The following is a 21,618-nucleotide window of genomic DNA, read 5'->3' as shown; positions in this document are numbered from 1 at the left end:
CCACTCCACAATCACAGTCCAACTCACCACAACCACCACCACCACAGCGGCTACCTACACAATCAACGCATCCCCTTCACCACCAGACCAACACCATTTATCAATGAACGCCCTATTTTCCTCTAATTTGAAATAGGCAAGCAAAGGAGAGAGAGAGAGAAAAAAAAAAAAAAAAAAACCACTGTCCACCAACCACTATCAAATGTGAGCATATATTTTAACAAATTCGAGTGCTTGGAAGTCGAATTCGACTATGGTGGTTTCAGATGTGGAACCTTCTAAATTCGAACATAAAGCCACGATTTTGGTAAATTTTGTTGAGTATTTGCGGTGAGGACACTTTATGGTGAGGGTGGTGGAGATGGTAGAGGAGTGATGAAGGATGGTGGTGTGAGGTGAGGTGAGATAGGATGAGTAATACTATATGGGTATATAGTGTTATTAGGTAGAAAATATGAGGGTAAATAAGGGAAAGTATAGTCTAAAAATTGCCCAAAGAGGAAACATATCAAGTAAAAAGCCTAAAAAGTAATACAGGTCAAGTAATAAAGAGCGGAGGAAGTATATCCATTAGACCCTTTGTCTAGAATATAGCATAGCTATCTACTTCATATTAGTAACAACTGCATATACTTGATAGTTTAATGAGCAATTTTGGTTTTTGTGTAACATACGCCCTCTTTTCTTATGTAAGTGTATCTCTTGTATTTTCACAAAGTTTTAGGCAAGTAAATTAAATTGAATATTATAGTGAGCTAGTGGGTGAAGTTGGAAATTTAAAACTTCCGAATAAGGCAAGTGATGCACTTGTTTAAATTGGAGGAAGTAATTTAAAACCAGAAAATTCTGAAAAAGTGTGTATGTGTAAATAATGGATATTCCTGTGTTGATTTACGCAGCATACTAGGAGTGTTTGGATAGAAATCATAAAGGGAAAGAAAGGAGAGAGAAGGCAAAGGGAAGGAGTGAGCTTGCAATTTCCTTCCAAATATTTTCAACAATGGGAGCATTTTGTATATTGATAGGGGAAGTGAAAGGAATCTGTCCAATCCCCTCTCCTCCCCTTCCCCTTGTCATATCCAGAAAAGGGATAATAATCCCTCACTTTCGACTTCCTTTTGCTTCCATCCCCATCCCCATCCCCATCCCCATCCCCACCCCCTCCCTCTCCCCCAAACACCAAAAGCCCCTACCCTACTGCATTGGTGGATAAAATGTTGCATAAATGGATACTATAATGGAATTGTAGTAAAACTCTGAAATTATTATTGCCACCCCACAGTTAAATTTTGTTCTAATTATGCCATATTAGATTTGTGGCTCTGCTTTTGCTTTTAATCAAAGAATTTATCCTTTTATTTATTTATTTTATTCTTTAAACAGCGGCAAGATACAAATGACAATTCCAAAGATGTTCAGAAGACTGGTGATTTCTCCTAATACTGATCAACTCCCGGTAATGAGTTAGTGAACACTGTACAATTGGGGATTGTGATGTTTTATTGGTATGTGGTGTTACTGGGTTGTGGGTTGAGCTGAAAGCTGCAAAGTCATTTTGTTCAGAAGACTGGTGATTTCTCCTAATATTGATCAACTCCTGGTAAGGAGTTTGTGAACACTGTACAATTGAGGATTGCGATGTTTTTTTGGTACATGGTGTTACTGGGTTGTGTGTTAAGCTGAAGCTGCAAAGTCCATTTATCCTCATGGTAATGTGTAGCTGTAAAGTCCATTTGTCCTCGTGGTAATGTGAAGCTGCTAACAGTGCTAACAGAGGTTTCCATTTACTAATTTGGAATCATGTTGTAGTATAATGATTTAATTTAAATTGTCAAAAATCTGTACTGGATATGATGTTTTGTGATCACACAAGTTCTTATTGAATCTTGAGTATATTCTTTAGATGATAGATGTAAGTGTCCCTTTGTGTTAAGCGGAGTGTACATTCATGCGTGTTTTGCTGCTATATATCATGTAAAAGTTGCAAGTGTTTCAAACTTTCAACACAGAAACGTGGAAGAAATGATATGCTATACTACACTGCACATGTATTTAATAGTCTTACATGCCTCTAGTTTTTATAAGTTACTATCTCAGATGCACCTATCTTGTATACAGGTTTCATTCAGTCACTCGTGGTGGGTGCCACTGATGGATAAATCTTCTGCACTCCTGTTGACTCCTTTGCATGTCATAACACCATATAGAGATTGTTTTCTTTGCTGAAAAGTGTAATACATATGATGCACTTTCCTGCATGTAAACTCATATGCAGTGTGATCAAATATGCACTGTATAAGATGACGGAATAGCCACTTATGGTTTTTTGTGATCCTCAAGAACAAAAGCTGGTGGAATGCCATTGCTGACCACCTTTAATCTTGAAATTCCAGTATCTCCCTTTTGATGAAACTAAATTTTCTTCGCACAGGAACTCCCGGGAAAACCATTTTTCTATCATCCGATCTATATCGTGTAATACCACATTTGTTGTGATATTCCCAGCTCTCGCTATCATACTTGATGTGTAGATAGCCGTCATCCTTCCGGGTGCTTCTGGTCCATCACTACCTGGTCCATCAATAAGTATCACATTCCATTTGCTTGAATAGACCTCATTTGGCAAGTTTGTTAGTGCCAATTTGCAGTTTGATGTTTCTATAGGCCCAGAATTAGGTGCACAAGCAGCTCCATCTCTTGCATGTTTTAGCAATCTGTATGCTTCTTTGGCCTTCACATCATAACTGACCTTGTAAATCCTGGTGCTGTTTGACCTTCTAACTCTTACTTTTTCAGGGGTGTCCTCCAGAATAACTGTGGTTCCTGCAGAATTAATCTTTGCCAAGCGACGGTATTGGGGTTCCCATCCAAAGATTAGAAGGTTGCAGGGTGCCCTCTGAGTGATGATATCTGATAGAAACCGATATTCCTTTTTTGTGATCGGATTTTTATTTGGAGGAAAAGAGGAAGCCCTTGTATGGGATGGAACTTCCTTGCAGCTTGATTCAGATAAATTGCATGTCTTTAAAAAACCTGCCCATCTAGAGCGTGGTGATGGAGAATAAGAGGTAATAGCAAACCTTAGAAGCCTGAAGATGGACATAAAAGCAAGGACGAAAACAAGTATGTGGATTAATCTCTTACTTGTGAGAGTGATTTCCATTCTTTTCAGCTGCCTACGTTTGTTGGAATCCGAGGAATTTACTGTTGATCTGGGCAAGACTGGTGGACAGATCTGGGGAGTGTGGCAAGCAGATGAAGTCTCTGGAGGCATTATTTTCTTGCGATGTATTCTACTATTAACGAAAGGCGATATAGCATCATATTTTCTTGATGTGGAACTTATGAAGCTTTCAAAACTGATGGGTAGTTATGTTGATGGTGAGGCTTGGGTTAATTTTTTGACCAAATGAACATAATTTGGCTTCCATTCCAAGGGTTCTTTTTCTGTTATACTTCTTGCTTCCCACCTAATTTGCTGAAGGCGTTGCCATTTTTGTGGGATTCAACCGCTACATTAAAACATACTTGTATTTAAGTTAGGAAATCATAGTACTCGAGTGTTTTGGTATCACTTTTACATCAGACGGTTGTTAGATTTTTTTTCTCAAAAAAAAAAAAAACTACAGTTGTTAGATTGATTGAAAATGAAGGTTTCTGCCAAACTTAAAAGCTCACTTTAGGTTGTTTAAGGCTCTATTTGGTTTGATGGAGAATAGAGGAAACTATTGCTTTTTTACTTATATAAAAGGAAAATGTTTACCATACCAAAAGAGCTATTCTTGCACTCTGTAAAATTGTTTTCCAAAGCTTGTCGTCCAAAAACTTCATGCTCGATTAAAACATACAATTACATGATCTGATGTATTGCTGCAGTTATTGCTCATATAGATTTATAAATTCCCGCATTATTGCAGTGATATAAACAAGTGACAAATTTATAGACAGCCAAACAATCTAAATGTGGTTTGATTTATTGGGTCAAATATCATTTTCAAAGCTAACTGATTGCTGTCATCATCTTACTAACAAAAAAGAGCCAACGAGTGTATTTCGCAAGAGAACATACATAGCTCAAAGACCACTTTTGTGAAATCTTTGAGCTAATCATCCATAGTAATACCTCAAAAACAACAAAAAAGTTAATCATAGTAGTAGCAAGCAGCATGTGAACAACAAACTAACCTAAAGAGAAAACAGTCATAACCTCTCTAAACATATTATTATACATACAGATTTAAGCATCATCATCGATAATGCAATTAATAAGATGTTCTTCCATCACCCTCGTTAATGATATCTTTGAAGGCGGCACCACTTGGGATCATAGGCAGCACATGCTCTTGATGAGGTACAATCACATCCAGCAGGTATGGCCCCGGAGTATCCAACATTTTCTGCATGGCGGCCCTCAACTCGCTCACCTTGGTAACACGGGCAGCAGGAATATCACAGGCTTCAGCGAATTTGAGCATATCGGGGAAGATTTCAGCCTCTTTGGCAGGGTTTCCAAGGTATGTATGCGCTCTATTGGCTTTGTAGAATCTGTCTTCCCATTGAACCACCATACCTAAATGTTGATTGTTTAAGAGCATTATCTTAACCGGCAGGTTTTCCACCCTAATAGTAGCTAATTCTTGCACATTCATGATGAAACTCCCATCCCCATCAATATCGACAACCACTGACTCTGGTCGAGCCACAGCTGCTCCAATGGCAGCTGGTAGCCCAAACCCCATGGCTCCTAAACCACCTGAGGTCAGCCATTGTCGAGGGTTTCGATACTTGTAATGCTGGGCAGCCCACATTTGATGTTGCCCAACACCAGTACTTATAACAGCATTACCATCCGTCAGCTCATCGAGCATCTGAATGGCGTATTGGGGAGGAATAGCCTCACCAAAGGTCTTAAAACTCAATGGAAACTTCTGCTTCTGCTCACCCAACTCCTCCCTCCAACTAGAGTAATCTAAATTCAACTTTCCTTTTCGAGACTCCAGAATCTTATTCATACCCTTCAACGCCAGCTTAACATCAGCACAAATCGACACATGAGGCTGCTTATTCTTCCCAATCTCAGCAGAATCAATATCAATGTGCACAATCTTAGCTCGACTAGCAAACGCCTCGAGCTTCCCTGTCACACGATCATCAAACCTAACCCCGAAAGCAAGCAGCAAATCCGCCTTATCAACAGCATAATTCGCGTACACAGTCCCGTGCATTCCCAACATATGAAGGGACAATTCATCATTACAAGGGTAAGCTCCTAACCCCATCAAAGTACTAGCCACCGGAATCCCTGTCAATTCGACGAATTTCCTCAATTCCTCACTAGAATTCAAACACCCACCTCCCACATACAACACAGGCTTCTTAGCCTCACTCATCAACCTCACAATCTGCTCAAGAAGCCCTTCCTCATTCGCCGAAAACTTCGATTTTGGCAGCCTAGAAACATACCCACCAAGCTTAATAGGCTGATCCCAATTAGGCACAACCAATTGTTGCTGAATATCTTTAGGAATATCAATCAAAACAGGTCCAGGCCTACCAGAATTAGCTAAATAAAAAGCTTCCTTAACAACTCTAGGAATATCCTCAACATCTAAAACCAAATAATTATGCTTAGTGATAGAGCGAGTAACCTCAACAATAGGAGTCTCCTGAAAAGCATCAGTACCAATCATTCGGCGAGGCACCTGACCAGTGATCGCAACCAAAGGGACGGAATCAAGCAGCGCATCGGCGAGCCCCGAAACAAGATTAGTAGCACCAGGACCAGAGGTCGCAATGCACACACCCACGCGCCCAGTAGCTCGAGCATAGCCTTCCGCGGCGAAAACTCCACCTTGCTCGTGCCGGGGGAGGACGTTCCGGATAGAACCAGAGCGCGTGAGAGCTTGATGAATCTCCATTGATGCACCACCAGGGTAAGCAAACACATTGGTAACACCTTCACGCTCCAAAGCTTCAACGAGGACATCACAGCCTTTTCTGGGTTCATCAGGGGCAAATCGGGAAACGAAAGATTGCGGGTTTTCCTCGGTGAGAGGGGAAGGAACAGCGGTTTGAGTAGCGGATGGCGGTTTTGGGTTAGCGGATTGAGAGGCGGAGATTTGGAGAGGGCGGCGGAGGAAGGAAGATGGCGTTTTGGGGTTAGTGGGAAAAGGGAGGGAGTAAATGGAGGATTGGGGTTTAGGGGTTTTGGAAGAGAGGGTTGGGAAAGGGGAGAATGAAGGGTTTGAGGAAGTAGCCGCCATTGATGAAGGCATTGAAGGTTGAAGAGAGAGAAATTAAAGAAGAAGAGAAGGGGGATTATGAGTGTGATCTGGTTTTGTTAATAGGGTTTATTTTTGTAACGAGTGGAGGCGCTCAACTTTTGTTTTCAGCCATGGAAACGAACTAAAGTAGCATTGTGAATTTTTCTTTTTAAAAAAAAAAAATTATAAAAAAAGACTTTGGGGTTAGAAATATTTTTGTCATGTCTTAAATATTTGATTCGAATCCATATTCTCTCATTTGAAAATCCAAGAAATTATTTGCAAATCTATGCAAATGTATGGTTTGATTTATCATGTAGTATCAAAAATACTCCGTGTAGTATTGTACAAAGTATATTTTAAATATATGGATTCATAAGAATTTAGGTTTGTCTCTTTAAAAAAAAAAAAAAAAAAGAATTTAGGTTTGTCATTAACTATATGGTTAAAATATAAGCGCAGATTGCGAAGGTCTCTAATTAGAAAGATGCAAATACATCGAAAATCACTACTCATATCAACTTAAAGCGGTGGGGTGTCAACTATGCCAAATATGCAATTTAGTTATGATTTTTATTATAAAGTTATGTTAATATCTAAATTTGTGGTTTACAAATATTTATTATTATTATAGATGTCGTATGACTATTCGTTAATGATATTATTTCTTCCCGTAAAAAAAATATATTTTAAATTTTAAATTACAGTGCTCATTTTCCTATAATATTGCATGTTAGTTCATTTTAAATCGATAACCAGTGATTTTTCAAGACGACTCCTCTTGTTCTCTTTTTCTTAATTTAATGTTTAAAGGAAAATTAACAACATGACATGATAAATGAGAAATCAACATTGATAAACATGATATGTTGATCTAGGGGTAGTATAATACTTTTAGTTGAGTTGTAAGGAGCATCTATACTTTTTATTTAAAAACACAATACACAAATTTTTCATACGACACATGTCATCATAAGTCACTATTCACTCATTACCACATACGACACATGTCACCTCCCCTTAATCTTTTTGTTTATTTTATGCATTCTATAGCTTGCAAATTCAAGTAAAAAAAGTGTTTTATTTCTACCATAATAAAATCAAGTTGAACCAATTAATACACATCACATAAACATATGAATTATAATAATAAAAAAAATGTCTTTTCAACTCTTAGACATAAAATATAACTTAAATCAATATGTCATTTCATATCCCATGATCTTTATGTATATACCTAACTAAATTCCTTCATCTTCTTCCATAGTTCTACCCTCCCTCATTTTTTCCTTTTAAGTTTTAGCAATGAAACAATTCTTCGTATTTCATATCAAAAGTTTCAACTATTGAAAAACATACCTACATATGAAATAACCAAGTAACACCCCGTGCATCGAACGTGCCAAAAAACTAGTTTATATAAATTTACAAAACAAAAAGTATACATTGTTTAAGAGTGATAGAGAAAATTCATTAATTTTTTTGCCAAGCTCAGCTTCAATGGAAAGGTATCAACAAAATTTATACCTTTCCATTTATACAAATTTATAATTTTTTTTTTATGACATTCATAATTTTTTTTATTTTTTATAATTAATTAGGGTAATGCATATAAGCATTTAATATACTTCCTTTTAGTATTAAGTTGGGAATTTATCGACAATTCACGATTAAATTAGTGTAATAAATGTTTATTTATTGTCAATTCTTTCCATTTTTAGCTTCTTAGGGCTGCATATATCTTTTTCCTTAATTGATTATCGTTTTAATTTATATTATTTTCCGAAAATAATATCAAGCAAATTTTTTTTTTTTTTTTTTGAAAGATTCAAGCAAGTTTTTAATATGTGGCAAATGAGCCCCATAACTTAAGACTTATGTGCAAATCAGCCCCTTTAGAATTAATTGAAGCAAATCAGCCCTGCACCTTTAGAAAACGTGTAATTAACACATAAATGATATATTTCGGCCATATATAATCTGAAATTTATAATCTCACCGGAATACCACTATTATTTTACCACTATACCACCCTTATACCATTTATACACAACCCTTGTACATTTGAAGTACGTTATTTATAACCCATATACAACAACACTATAATGAAATTAAAAAATACATCAAAAAAAATAGTGACCTACATGTACATCAGTAGCACGTTCAAGCACAACGCTCTCCAAAACATCTCAACTCTCTTCCATGGCTTCCTCTGCAGGTAACTTGATTTCTCTCTCATGATGTAAACCAAGATTAAAACCTAATTAAAAGATATTATGTAATTGGGAAAACCTAATAAATTTATTGGTAAAAAACATTGAAATTCAGATTATTCAAAATTGCATTTGAATACTACTTAATAGAAGATAATCCCTACAACAACAAAGTTGAATCCAATTGTTACAATTGTATGTTTTTATGGGGAATTGTATGTTATTATAAAGTCCCTTAATTATTATTTTTTCTGGTGCAGTACATCCAAATATAATTAATCTCAAATGCTTTCATGGGGGAAAATTAGTTGACGGGAAAGAAGATGTGATTTATGTGGGTGGTTCTTGTATTGAAGGAGAAATTGACATATGTAAATTTGATTTTAGAATGGCCAAAAAGCTGATTGAGGGGTTAGATTACTCTTATAATTATGTTGACATCTTGTATCTTGTGAAAAGAAGAGGCCTTCAAATTTTATGTGATGGCGAAACAATGGAGGAACTCTTCGTGTTGAAGGGGTTACACATGGAGCCATGGAGTTCTACTTCCATCATTCTATTGAAGAAGGTGATAATGGAGAACTTTTGTATCCATCGAAAATAAAAGTTGATTATTCAAGGGAACTTAATAGAAAAACTACAGAAGTTCCTATAGAAATTATAGACTATGGTCAAAATGATGAGGAGTTATATAGGAGTGAACCTGAAAATATAATTGAAGATGTTGAAGCTGGAAGTAGCGATGAAGAGTTTATTGATGTGCAAATAAAGAAAAAAGAATGGGTCACTAAAAGAAACAATTATGGAAAAAAAAACACGGAGGAAAAGAAATTTGAGAAGGTTAGTATAGATCACAATGGGGTTATAGAGAAAAGTGGACAAGCAAACAAGCCTACAAAAGCAAAGGATAATTATTGGGGTGTAGATGAATATATAGAACAAGATGAGCATGACATAGATGGAACTGAAATAGATTCTGAGGATGAAAGTCCACTTAGTCGTAGCGATGACGAGGAGCCTCTATATGATCCTAATACTCCATTTGGGTCTGTTCAAATAGAGTTAGGGCAATTATTCCAAAATGTAGATGTATTAAAAAAAGCACTCATCTTATATAGTTGCCAAACCCACAGGTCATGGAACTATTGCCATAATGAACCACAAAGACTACTTGTGAAATGCAAGTTTTATGAGAGTGGGTGTCGTTGGAAGCTTAGTGCGAGGTATACAAAAGAGTTTGGGTGTTTACAAATCCAATTTTAAAAGATGTTCACAGTTGCACACCCACTATGAAGAATAAAAGGGTACATGCAAACTTTCTTGCCGAGGAATACTAAGAAAAGCTTCTAAAACATCCTACTTGGAAGCTAAAATTGTTTGTTCAAGATGTAGAAGACACCTATGGTGTGAAGATTAATAGGTGGTAAGCTGCAAGAGCAAAAAAATATGCCTTGTCTGCATGTGCAAAGGTTGTTGAAAAACAATATGAATTTCTCAGAAGCTACATGCATGAATTGAAGACTTCTAATGTAGGTACTAGCGTATTCTTATCTTTAAAACCACATATTTCACGTTCAGAACCTCAATTTCATATGTTCTACATCAATTTTGCTGCATTGAGACAAGGATTCCTCCATGGGTGTAGAAAGGTTCTCGGCCTTGATGGAGCATTTCTTAAAGGATATTGTAAGGGTGAGCTACTTAGTGCCACAACAAGGGATGCAAATAATCAAATGTTTCCGGTCGCTCGGGCAATTGTAGAGACTGAATCCAAAGAAGGTCTTGGTTTCTTAAACATCTTATAGAAGATCTCGAAATGCAAGATGGAAAGGGATGGACTTTGTTATCAGATCAACAAAAGGTATATTTAAATATAAGTTTAACCTCTTCATTAGTTAAGCTAAATATTATTTAATTAAAATATATTTTTTTAGAGCTTATGTAGTTCATGGTTAAGTTCATTTTTGTACATCGAATATATTGTCTGTCATAGGGATTAATGTCTGTCATACCACAACTTCTCCCCAAATTTAAGCATAGGCTATGTGCTAGGCACATATCCACAAATTCTTGATTATAAGACGAGTTCCATTGCACAACCCTATTGATTGTTTCGTATTTCGCATCAGTTAAATTTGAGAACTTTATCAATGCTATCAAGAAATGTGCAAAGATATTATAGCTCGGATAATTTGGGTCATACAAGAGATGGTGGGTTCCTTGATAGCATGGAGCCTATGGAATTATTAAACTCATTAAATTTTTCAGATCATTGCTTAGGGTTGAAAGTTGGTTCCCCGGAATACTGATGTGAAATATGAAACAATCAATAGGGTTATACAATGGAACACGCTTTATAATCAAGAAGTTGGGTCATAGGGTGATTGAAACAGAAGTAGTTATCACGGGTCCAAGGGGAAGAGAATTAGTATTGATTCCACAAATTGATTTAACACATTCTAATAAAAAGATAGATCTTCCTCTCAAAAAAAAGGCAATTTCCTTTAAAATTAGCCTTTGCCGTGACAATTAATAATAGTCAAGGACAAACGTTGAACAAAGTTGACATTTTTCTCTCAAGGCTCGTGTTTAGTCATGGTCAATTATATGTTACAATGTCAAGAGTTACATCTCCTTCTGAACTAAAAATCTTACTACAAAATAAGGATGTTTGTAACAATTTGACTAAAAATATTGTATATAAGGAAGTATAAATGCGTAAAATAGCTATGTATCTAGTTTTGTTATAATATTTATTTAGTATTTCTTAGCGATGTTTGTTATAGAGTAATTTTAGAACTATACTTTTGTCCCCAAAAAAAAAAAAAAAAAAAAAAAAAAATCTTTTTTCATGTTAATGCTCCCTTTTTATTTTATTAAGGATTTCTTTCATTATCTGTACTATTCATATGACCTCTTAATTTACATCTGCAGGGTAGGATTGGTAATGATATAGGTATGTTTATTATTTTTTTATGCCTACTTTAATGATGTTTAAATGCAAGAAATGGATACAATATACACACTATGTCGTTTTATTACCCTTTCTAAACATTGAAAGTGAATATGAGACTGCATTTATGGGTGGTGAATAAACAAGGTAGAGCTAAAAGTGCAAATTATGTTCATTATTCATGGAGTATGGTATTTATTGACACATAGGTTTGGACTATAGTTTTACTTAGTGCTTATTTTGTTTTTTCAAGATATTCATAAATATAGACACTTATGTATAATTTCTCACTTTCTAAGAGATGAATATAAAGTAACATTATTTGATGCTGATATTCATAAATATAAAGACATTTTGAAACAATGAAAAGTTTATTCGATTGATCAGCGAGATCTTATGCCTCCGGATGCATCTTACAAATATGACAGTAATCAAATGAGATTGAAATTTGGTAACAAGACCATGATAACAGAAATTCTTGATGAAAATGATGATATCCCAAGGTACAATTTTAGGTTTATTGAATTTTGCCACATTCCACAGTACGTTTAAATGAACAATTCTCCTCTCATTGTTATGTGTCTTTTTGTAATTAAAATGTACCTAATATAAATATTTTATATGAATTATAAAAATATTTTTCAAGTTTTAATAGTCATATCATTTTTTCTTGATGATAAATGTACATAGATGTTATTGGGTTGGTTATTTATGTGTTTAAACCATATACAGTGTTGAAACAAGGAAAAGTTTATATGATTGCTTAGCTAGAGCCCTCCGGATGCATCTTACAAATATGCCAATAACCAAAGAGGTTGAAGTTTGGTAACAAGACCATGATAACAGATACCAGTCATAACCAACTTCTCAGCCACCCAGAGTTGCCTATATAGCCCAACACTAGTATTTGGTTCAGTATCCAACATAATTAGCCCCCAACTTTAGGCCTCTCATGATTCTTACGGAATTGGGGAACTTCTTTGGTACTATGTCTCTTCCACTGCACAAGACAATTTGTGGTACATGGACCCGGGTGAAACGCCTGATATGACCAATAATTTAGATACTTTCATGCCTCTGTTTAATTTGAGCATTAATATTTATATTTTAGTTGGTAATGATCGTTGCATTCCAGCAACTGATATGGTCACACCACTTTAAATCACTCTAACCCCTCCCCCTTGCTCTACGTTATATCCTTTTGGTTTTTTTGTGAATGACCTTCCTACAGGAAATCTAATAACGAAATGCAATAGTTCAAAGGAGTTATATTATGTCACTTCTACTACCACTCCTTCTATATGTATTGCCACTTGATCTGATCTCTCACTACTGCATCCTTACACACGTGGCACGATCGTCGTGGGCATCTAGGAAATCATGCTTTAAGCTTTCTTAGATCTAGAAATCTAATTCCTTGTAATAAGGAGCACAAATCCATGTTTTGTGTTTCTTGTTTATTCGGAAAACATGTTCGTTTGCCATTTAATACATCTAATAGTAATATTTCTATTCGTAGTACTCATGGTCATAAATACTACTTGGTGTTGTTGGATGATTTTACCCATTTTGTTTGGACCATACCTCTAAAATTTAAATCTCAAGCTTTACAATCTTCCTTAAATTTTAGATCATACGTGACAATTCAATTTGAACGGTCAATCAAAATTTTTTTTTAGAATGACCACTGTAGAGAATTTGATAATGACCCCTTAAAATTGTTTTGTATCAAAAATGGTTTAATATTCTGTTTCTCTTGTCCACACACTTCTTCACAAAATGGGAAGTCCAAGTGCATGATTCACACCTTAACTTACATCTCTCGTACTCTTCTTATTCATGTCTCGATTCCTCCTTCCTATTGGGTAGATTCTATAGAGACATCAACCTATCTTCTCAATATTTTGCCTACCAAAGCCCTTGCCGATAACACTCCTGCTTATGCTTTGTTTCACAAGATACCATCTTATGATCAACTTTAAGTGTTTGGGTGTCTTTGTTTTCCTAATCTTTCGGCCACGACCCCAACTAAATTGGCCTCTTTTTGGAGTTGGAACGAATCGGCTAGCAAATCAGGCCATTGATGATTACCTCCAATGAATATATAGGGATCGGTCTAGTGATTTTTGAATCCCACTTGTAAGAGACATACACTAAGACGATTATACCACATTCTTCCGGATCGTTTTAACACATAAAATGATCTTTATAATTTTACATAATAGCGCATTTTCTAATGCTTGTATTTTTTAATGGTTTTTTTAGTCTATCATGCACTTTTCTATAAATATTTAATTTTGTATCTACAGATCCATATAAATATATATGTCGTAACAACATCCATCAATTGCATTTGCAATCCTTTAAAGAATGTTATGCACACCAAAAATCTTACAATAGTTTCATTCCTTTTTTATTAGAGAATATGCTTTCTTCTAACCAATTCCTAACATTAGGGAAAAACTTTATTTGAGCAATTAGTCTTGCTTTATTTCTGGTTATTAGAGAATATGCTTTCTTATAACCAATTCTACTCAATTTCTCTCTTTATATTTCGGCCAATCACTCCAGCAATGATGTTCTTCCATTGTCCTTGGTTCTATATCATTTTCATTTGATGTTATTTCGATTGCAATGGAGTGGGCAAATAGCTCGTTTATGCATGATAACATATTTCAAATCCATTATTTCTTAATGGAAACACATAATTTATCAAAATTCCATTGTTTTCGATATGTTTAGTTCTTTCATTTTAGAAATACTCTATAAACACCAAAATATGGATCTTTTGGTGATAACATTTTCCATTGCTTTGATATGTCTGTCTAATTAGCATAATAATTAATTTAATTATTAACTTAAAAGGTAAGGGAAATTCCCACCCCAAAAGTAAAATTTGATTCGTGAGATGCAAACCTACCATTAGACTAAGCTATGTTTGGTAATTATTAACTTAAGTGGTTTTATATTTATTATGTCAAAGTTCAAAATATAAATTCATTGTTGTATTGACAATAAACCATCAAATGCGTGCATATAGTATTGAAACACTTCAACCTCGTATATTCTTTTAGATTTTTTTCTTCTAAAAAAACAAAAAGATCAATCTAGAAATAAAATATAACATAAGAGCTACCTTGGTTATTTCCGAAAAATTGTAGCACACTTATATAGGGGTGTCAATTCGGATGATCGAATCGGGTCTGATATGGTCGGGTCGGATCGGGTATAATTTTAAAATTAAGTCATACTAAATTATTACATCCATGTGAGTCCAAATCTAAATTGGATATTTTTCGGATCGGTTTCAAATCGGGTCGGATGTGCTTTTGACACCTCTACATTTGTACAATATGTTACGAACGTGGTGGCAAATACACTTCAACAACAAATAATAATTGACTTTTTGAGTTGGATTATTTGCTCTTATTATATGTCACAAAGATTCAGGACTAACGTGTTGATTTCACAAAGATTCAGTAGGAACGTGTGACATGGCTTTTAGATAGAATTTAGGGGCTATAACCATGTAAATTAGCTTAATTATTAGCTAGATATGCTTACCACTTAATTACCTTAATATAAGTAAAAAAGTTTACAGTAGTATCCTAAACATCGGATTGGTTCACCAATAAATACAAAATAAAAAACTTTAGATTGACCTCTTATATCAGTATCTTTTATGAATCTCATACAGACTAAGTCAAAGGTTGATAAAACTTGAATTCATATGAATTAAAAAATTAATTTTTCATTTTAAAAAACTAAAATTGAAGAGTGAGAGATAACTCAAATAGTTGAAATTTCGTTCACGATTACAAGAATATTGAGATTGATTCTCACCCCGCCATGTGGCTCTTTAAAATATATACATATATATATATTAATTATGTTTCCTAAATCCTTGGCTTTTCTTTTCGGCTAAACTATAAAATTACACGGATTAAAGGTTATTCCTAACTCCTAAGCTTTTAAAGTTAGATGTTGTGGGATTGAAGCTCTATCGGTACATATTTTACACGAGGAGTATCATACATTCATATGAGGTTGAAATCTTGTAAAAAAGAGGCAGCAAAAATGCAATATATTACTTCTTCGTATTTAATTTTTTTTTTTTTTTACATTATATTTGTGAGTTAATTAAGGGTTCGTTTAGTTGAACATGAAAATTTATATTCCAATGAAATTGAAATTTGAAGGAAATGCTAGATTGCGTTTGGTTAAGCATGAGATTGAAGTGGAAATTACCGAGGTACATAAATTAAGTTCCTCCATTTTATAAGGAGTGAAATTTCTGTAAGGAATGGTATTGACACCGTTATGATTTAGGCAAGATTGTGCCAGATTGTCACTTTCCTACAACCTCCGTTATCGGCCTTATCTCCATAATGGCCTATATTTATAGCCACGTTGAGAGATGTTTTCGACCACGTAGGCACCTATTGGACTTACATGCCACCTATGTCAATAGGTGGCTCCATCTTGGTTATTTTTCTATTACCCAAGCATGATTCATTTTCAAGGTACGATCTTTATCTCTCTCTTTCTCTCTCAAACACTCTTTCATCTCCTTTCTTATTCTTGTCATCAGTTGCTAACTTAAAATCAGATCGGTTATCCCCGAATAATTCCCTAGACTAGCTAATCCACGTTGATTGTGCAAGTATTCAATTGGACGATAAACCTTTACCGACTCCAGACACAAGTTATCAGAACTCACACGAAATAATTTCTACTTGCTAACCAAATAACACAAAAGAATATGTTTTAATTTTTTTGGTCATCAAATGACACCTAAGAAGAATATTTAGAGAGGAATTATTTAATTTAATTTTTTAATTTATATATATACAATTGGTATTGAAAATAATATAGAATTGTGGTTTTGTTAACCCTCTTTCTCCTATAGTCAACTGTTAACCCTTTGATATAACTAACAGTTAGCTAGCTTCTTCTTTTTTGTTTATCCTATACATTGATTGAACTACTTGTACTGGCCTTGTTTCAAAGCCATAGAAGAACAACCATTGCAATCCCAAAATCCTGCCGCCCTCATCAATTTCATTCTTTTGTCTTTACTTAGCTAAAACAACCCAGTCTTGCTATATATACAAGCATATGCTAGAAGTTCATACTTCAAAATCAATTATATGTTGTAAACAAATTTAAGCTAATCAGACTGCCAGATTTCTTTGTTATGTAAAATTAAAGAAAAAAATCAGCTGTCTGTCAAAAAAAATTTCATAAATTCAATCATGTTAGAAGGACAGTTGCAAGTCCTAAACGCGCTTGATGTGGCCAAAACACAATGGTATCATTTCAAAGCCATTGCGATTGCGGGTATGGGCTTCTTCACAGATGCATATGACTTGTTCTGCATCTCTATGGTGGCAAGACTACTAGGACGTTTGTACTACACTGCACCTGGAGCGGAGAAGCCAGGGATCTTGCCTATCAATGTCTCAGCTGCTGTGAATGGGGTCGCGCTTTGTGGCACCTTACTTGGACAGCTTTTCTTTGGTTGGCTTGGAGATCATATGGGAAGAAAAAAGGTTTATGGTATTACTTTAATATTGATGATCTTTTCTTCATTTGCTTCTGGACTGTCATTTGGGAAAACTCCTAAAGGGGTAATGACTAGTCTTTGTTTTTTTCGATTTTGGCTTGGGTTTGGTGTTGGAGGAGAATACCCTCTTTCGGCCACTATCATGTCTGAGTATGCAAACAAGAATACTCGTGGGACATTCATTGCCGCGGTCTTTGCAATGCAAGGCATGGGGATTTTAGCTGGTGGGATTGTGGCCTTATTAGTCTCAGCAGCCTTTGAAAACAAGTTTAAACCACCCCCTTTTAATGTAGACCCTATTGCCTCTATCCCACCGGAATCAGACTTTATTTGGCGAATTGTCTTGATGTTCGGAGCCATTCCTGCTATCTTTACGTATTATTGGCGTATGCAGATGCCTGAGACAGCTAGGTACACCGCCCTTGTGGCTAAGAACTCGAGACAGGCTGCTGAAGATATGTCAAAAATCCTCAACATTCATTTGGATGCAGAGGAAGAGAAGGTTGATAAACTACTCAGAAGTGAGAATCACCAATTTGGGCTATTCTCACGTGAGTTTGCTAGCCGATATGGTATCCGCCTCCTAGGAACCACCAGTACTTGGTTCTTACTCGACATTGCTTTTTACAGTCAAAACCTCTTTCAAAAAGATATCTACTGGTCTGTAGGATGGATCCCGCCCACAGGTGAGATGAGTGCTATCAGGGAGGTTTATCAAATAGCCCGATTTTCAACCTTGATCGCTCTTTGTGGGACAGTCCCAGGGTACTGGTTCACTGTCGCCTTCATAGACATAATTGGACGATGGTGGATCCAAATGATGGGATTCTTTTTCATGACAGTTTTCATGTTCGCCATTGCCTTTCCCTATGATCATTGGAATAACAAAGATCACCGTATTGGTTTCTTAATCTTATATGGTCTAACCTTCTTTTTTGCCAACTTTGGTCCGAATGCTACCACCTTTGTTATACCAGCCGAGATATTCCCAGCTAGGCTAAGGTCCACTTGCCACGGTATATCAGCAGCATCAGGAAAAGCAGGGGCTATAATCGGAGCCTTTGGGTTCTTATACGCCTCACAAGAGAAAGACCCGGAGAAGAGAATTCATAATTATCCAGCTGGTATAGGCAAGAAGAAGTCCCTCATCATTCTTGGTGTCATCAACTTTATTGGTATGTTATGCACATTCTTAGTGCCTGAACCAATGGGTAAATCTCTTGAAGAACTTGCTGGAGATGTTGAAATTGATGACGCTGAATATGAATGCAAAGTTGTTGCTTGATTATTACTTGTACTACTAATTAAAATACCAAGTGTACTATACATGGTACATCTTAGTATGATTTTGTTGTTTGTATTGTGTATCAGCCTCTTTTTGGTATTTTAATAAGGTATTTGGGAGAATCAAAATACCTTTAATTAATTCCCTTGTATTATCAAATTTCTGCGCAAGACGGCTAAATTTTTAGCTATATGTTTATTTGATGAATTGTTATTGATCAACTATGTTGTCATCTCGTCTTAATATGAAGCCATTAAACATACTATATGCGAAATACTTCGTATAAATTTATAGCTATGATTTAAGGAATTTTTTTTTTTTTTTTTTTTTTTTTTTTTTTTTTTTTGTTTTTTATTTTTATTATGTACATACACCATTTTAGTATAATTGACACCAAATGTTGGGTGGGGATCGTAAAAATAAGCGGTTTATGTAATGTAAATTAGTTAATTTAATTTATATTGTAACTTTGTAAGAAAGGGGCTAAGAACATGAGAGTGCAGAAAAAGTAGGTACACCATGGTAGGTAAAGATCGTAAAGTAAAAACATATTAATAATAGTGAGACATCTAATAGCATACAAATTCATTTGTTTGAGCATTTTTTTTTTTGGCAATTAAAAAGAATTTTATTAATTACCAAAGAGAACAGTTTAGGATACACCAAAACACCAAAAAAACACTGACTCACAGGTCAGGAAACCAAAAGGGCAAAAACAGCAAAAACACCACAAAGAAATTAACAAAATTTCCTCATATCTTCTCTACATCTGCAAGCAACCTTGAATCTGATATCTCTGAACAACTGAGCAGCAGTAACAGTTTTAGAACCTTGATTGAAGATCTGATCATTTCTATGAAGCCAAATAGCATAAACACACTCAGCAAAGAACATCAGTACCACCTGATGCTTAGCAGCCTTCCTTTTAGCACTCTTCATAATCCAAGTAAGCTCATTAGTAAAGTTACCAGGAACTCTCTGAAAATGCAAATGAGCAAGAACCATAGTCCAAATCTGAGATGACCAAACACACTCAAAAAATAAGTGTTCAACAGTTTCAGGAGTAGTATTACATAAACAGCAAGAACTATCATCCACACACCCCACGCAGCTAATCTAGCTCTAGTAGGAAGCCTGTTATGCATAGCAAGCCATAAGATAAAGAGGCTTCTAGGAGATGCCAAGTTTTGACATAACACCCTGTTCCAAGAAACTTTCACAAAATCTCCATGCAAGTGCTTATACATTTCCTTGATAGAAAAGGACCCTTTCTTGATAAATCTGTCCCAGCCAGAAGCAGAAATGATGATTTGAGAGCATTCAAAAATTTTCCTGAGAGCCCAGGAACTGTTAGCAGGACAATTAATACTAGTGACTGTTTGAGCATTTAATATGGAACAAAGCTTCTCTTTGTTCACTTTTGGGGTGCGTGAAAGTAAATGGGCAACAAAAGTCTTTGGTTGGCTCACTTGTTGAGTTGTGGACACTAGAGTAACATTAAGAGGAAACAAAGGGTTTCCAAAGATTAGTCATTTCACGTTTTACAAGGAGTAACTTTAGAAATCACCTCTAATCAAGGCTCATCCATTATCTGATTTAGCTCAATTTTTTAACAGTTTGTCAGGAACATCAAGGGCTTCATCTTTAACGGTGTGATTTTTGTTTGTTGCTACATATTGTGAGTTATAGTTGTTGGAAAGAACTCTATTTTCTCGTGATATTTTCTCAATTTAGGCCTTCAAACCTCTTATGATTGTTGTTATTGGGTAAATTGAGTACCCACTTTTGAGACTTGAATTTGTGTTTGTGTAACATTCTTTTATCATAGTAAGAGCAATTAGTTGGACTCTCTAATCGTCCGTAGTTTTTACTCTTCTCTTTGAAGGGGTTTCCCATGTAAACATCATGTGTTCTTTGCATGGTTGCTTGTGCTTATTCATTGCTATATGTTTGTGCGTTTTATGCGTTTCTATTGCTGGTTTATTGTTGATCTTAGAAAATAAATTATATTGATTGTGTTGGTGATGACATTGAACAAACTAGTAGCGGAAACTTGCTTGTGCTTTGTTTTTTCACTCGATTATTCCACAAGAGGTGGGTTTATCTATTAACTCAACAATAAATCACAGGAAAATGTATTTGTATGTAATTTTGCAAGAAAATAAATCATATGGTCAATTGCCATGTCAAGCACGTGCTTTTTTCACAAATTTTAACTATCATACAAACCACCATTAAAATGGTAATGGATGGCACTCTATAATAGAAATTTATCAACAAAATAAGGTATATGGAAAGAAACTCGTATTACCGTGAGCATTGGCATGAAACCTTGCATAATGTTCCTTTAATTGTCATGTTTTTGCCATATTAAATCAATCTACTATCTCCAATTCATGTAGTATATGAAATGATCAACTAAAAGGATTTATTGCCGAAGATGAGGTGGTTTATGGTTTCCCTGCGGATCCAAATGACTGGAGAAGAAGAAATGAGAGCAAAAGAGATTTGAAAATTAAATTACGAAGTATAAAGTATTTGAAATTAGTTTCTTTATGTTCCTCTCTCTGTTTTTTTCTATTAAGTTTCTGTTTTGTTTTTAATCCCTTGTTATACAATACTTACAAGTATGTTCTAGTGTGTTAAACAATACTGCATTCTTGTTTGTTGTAGGAGAACTTCGTTATCATAATTAAAATCTAATAATAATACTCTGTAATAAGTTGCTTGTAGGATCACACAAACGCAATAAGTTAACTCTCAGCCATCAAAGGGGCAAGTTCATTTCAATTTCATTGTGTCGACTTTTGCACCAACTCTTTCCTATAAAATCAAATTTTGGCTCATTAAAGAAAGGATTCCGTTTGTGGGGATTCTTTTTATCACTAATGATCATGATTCATGAAGATATGATAGCGAATACATTGTTGTTATCATAGCCTCAAAACACAGGCCTTATATCTGTAGATTTATCTTCAATTTGTCTGTGTCACTGACAGAACGAAAAAAATATCAAAAACAACCATGTTCTTTCTAATGTGTAAATTCAAAACCAAAATCAACTCATTTGAGTTGCATTAGAATCAATCAATAAAGACCTAGAAATTCAACCTGAGCATCTTATACTCGTAAACATCTTTAATTTAGTTTTAAAACTACTACTCCCACTATCCCATAATATAGTTCCTGTTTTCCTGTTTTAGAGATTCAAAATATTGTTTCTGTTTCTAATTTTGGATAGTTAGTAAAGTCCATTATACCATCACTTTTTTAATTTTATTCATTGTACTTCTTAACTTACCCTTAAATTTTGCACATGTTTTGTACTTTTTTTTTTC

General features: G+C 35.0%; 3 protein-coding genes, 1 long non-coding RNA gene and 1 pseudogene across 4 annotated transcripts in view; 2 read left to right on the top strand and 3 right to left on the bottom strand.

Annotated features, from left to right (window-relative positions):
- The window catches only part of LOC145568647 (TITAN-like protein), a 31,383-nt gene extending 29,414 nt beyond the window's left edge, over positions 1-1,969 (top strand). Inside the window, exon 7 of the mRNA XM_081628079.1 lies at positions 1,384-1,969. Coding sequence (XP_081484205.1) covers positions 1,384-1,440 — 57 coding nt within the window. The 3' untranslated portion in view covers positions 1,441-1,969. The remainder of the gene's footprint in view (positions 1-1,383) is intronic.
- A 160-nt stretch (positions 1,970-2,129) lies between these two features.
- LOC145566361 (arabinogalactan O-methyltransferase 2-like) lies at positions 2,130-3,274 on the bottom strand. Its single transcript, XM_081625804.1, has 2 exons — positions 2,361-3,274; positions 2,130-2,253 (listed from the first exon to the last, which is right to left on the bottom strand). Exons 1-2 carry the CDS (start codon positions 3,272-3,274, stop codon positions 2,130-2,132), a joined length of 1,038 nt encoding a protein of 345 aa, XP_081481930.1.
- A 748-nt stretch (positions 3,275-4,022) lies between these two features.
- On the bottom strand, positions 4,023-6,336 carry LOC145567439 (acetolactate synthase 1, chloroplastic-like). Its single transcript, XM_081626711.1, has one exon. It carries the CDS (start codon positions 6,273-6,275, stop codon positions 4,263-4,265), a length of 2,013 nt encoding a protein of 670 aa, XP_081482837.1. The 5' UTR covers positions 6,276-6,336; the 3' UTR covers positions 4,023-4,262.
- A 10,348-nt stretch (positions 6,337-16,684) lies between these two features.
- LOC145567437 (putative inorganic phosphate transporter 1-3 pseudogene) lies at positions 16,685-18,280 on the top strand (annotated as a pseudogene).
- Positions 18,281-18,853: 573 nt separating this feature from the next.
- On the bottom strand, positions 18,854-20,757 carry LOC145567438 (uncharacterized). The gene is made up of 2 exons (XR_014095629.1): positions 20,592-20,757; positions 18,854-19,258 (listed from the first exon to the last, which is right to left on the bottom strand). It is a non-coding gene; the product is annotated as an uncharacterized LOC145567438 (long non-coding RNA).
- Between the last annotated feature and the right edge of the window lie 861 nt (positions 20,758-21,618).

Source organism: Chenopodium album, chromosome 11 (genome assembly GCF_948465745.1).
Source record: "Chenopodium album chromosome 11, dcCheAlbu1.1, whole genome shotgun sequence".
Classification (NCBI taxonomy): domain Eukaryota; kingdom Viridiplantae; phylum Streptophyta; class Magnoliopsida; order Caryophyllales; family Amaranthaceae; genus Chenopodium; species Chenopodium album.
This window is presented reverse-complemented; position numbering and strand designations above follow the sequence as displayed.

Coding starts and splice junctions, on each gene's coding strand:
- LOC145566361 (XM_081625804.1), bottom strand. CDS start 3,274: ATGCCTCCAGAGACTTCATCTGCTTGCCACACTCCCCAGATCTGTCCA. Junction 2,254..2,360: donor ATTAAAGGTGGTCAGCAATG/GCATTCCACCAG, acceptor GTTTACATGCAG/GAAAGTGCATCATATGTATT.
- LOC145567439 (XM_081626711.1), bottom strand. CDS start 6,275: ATGCCTTCATCAATGGCGGCTACTTCCTCAAACCCTTCATTCTCCCCT.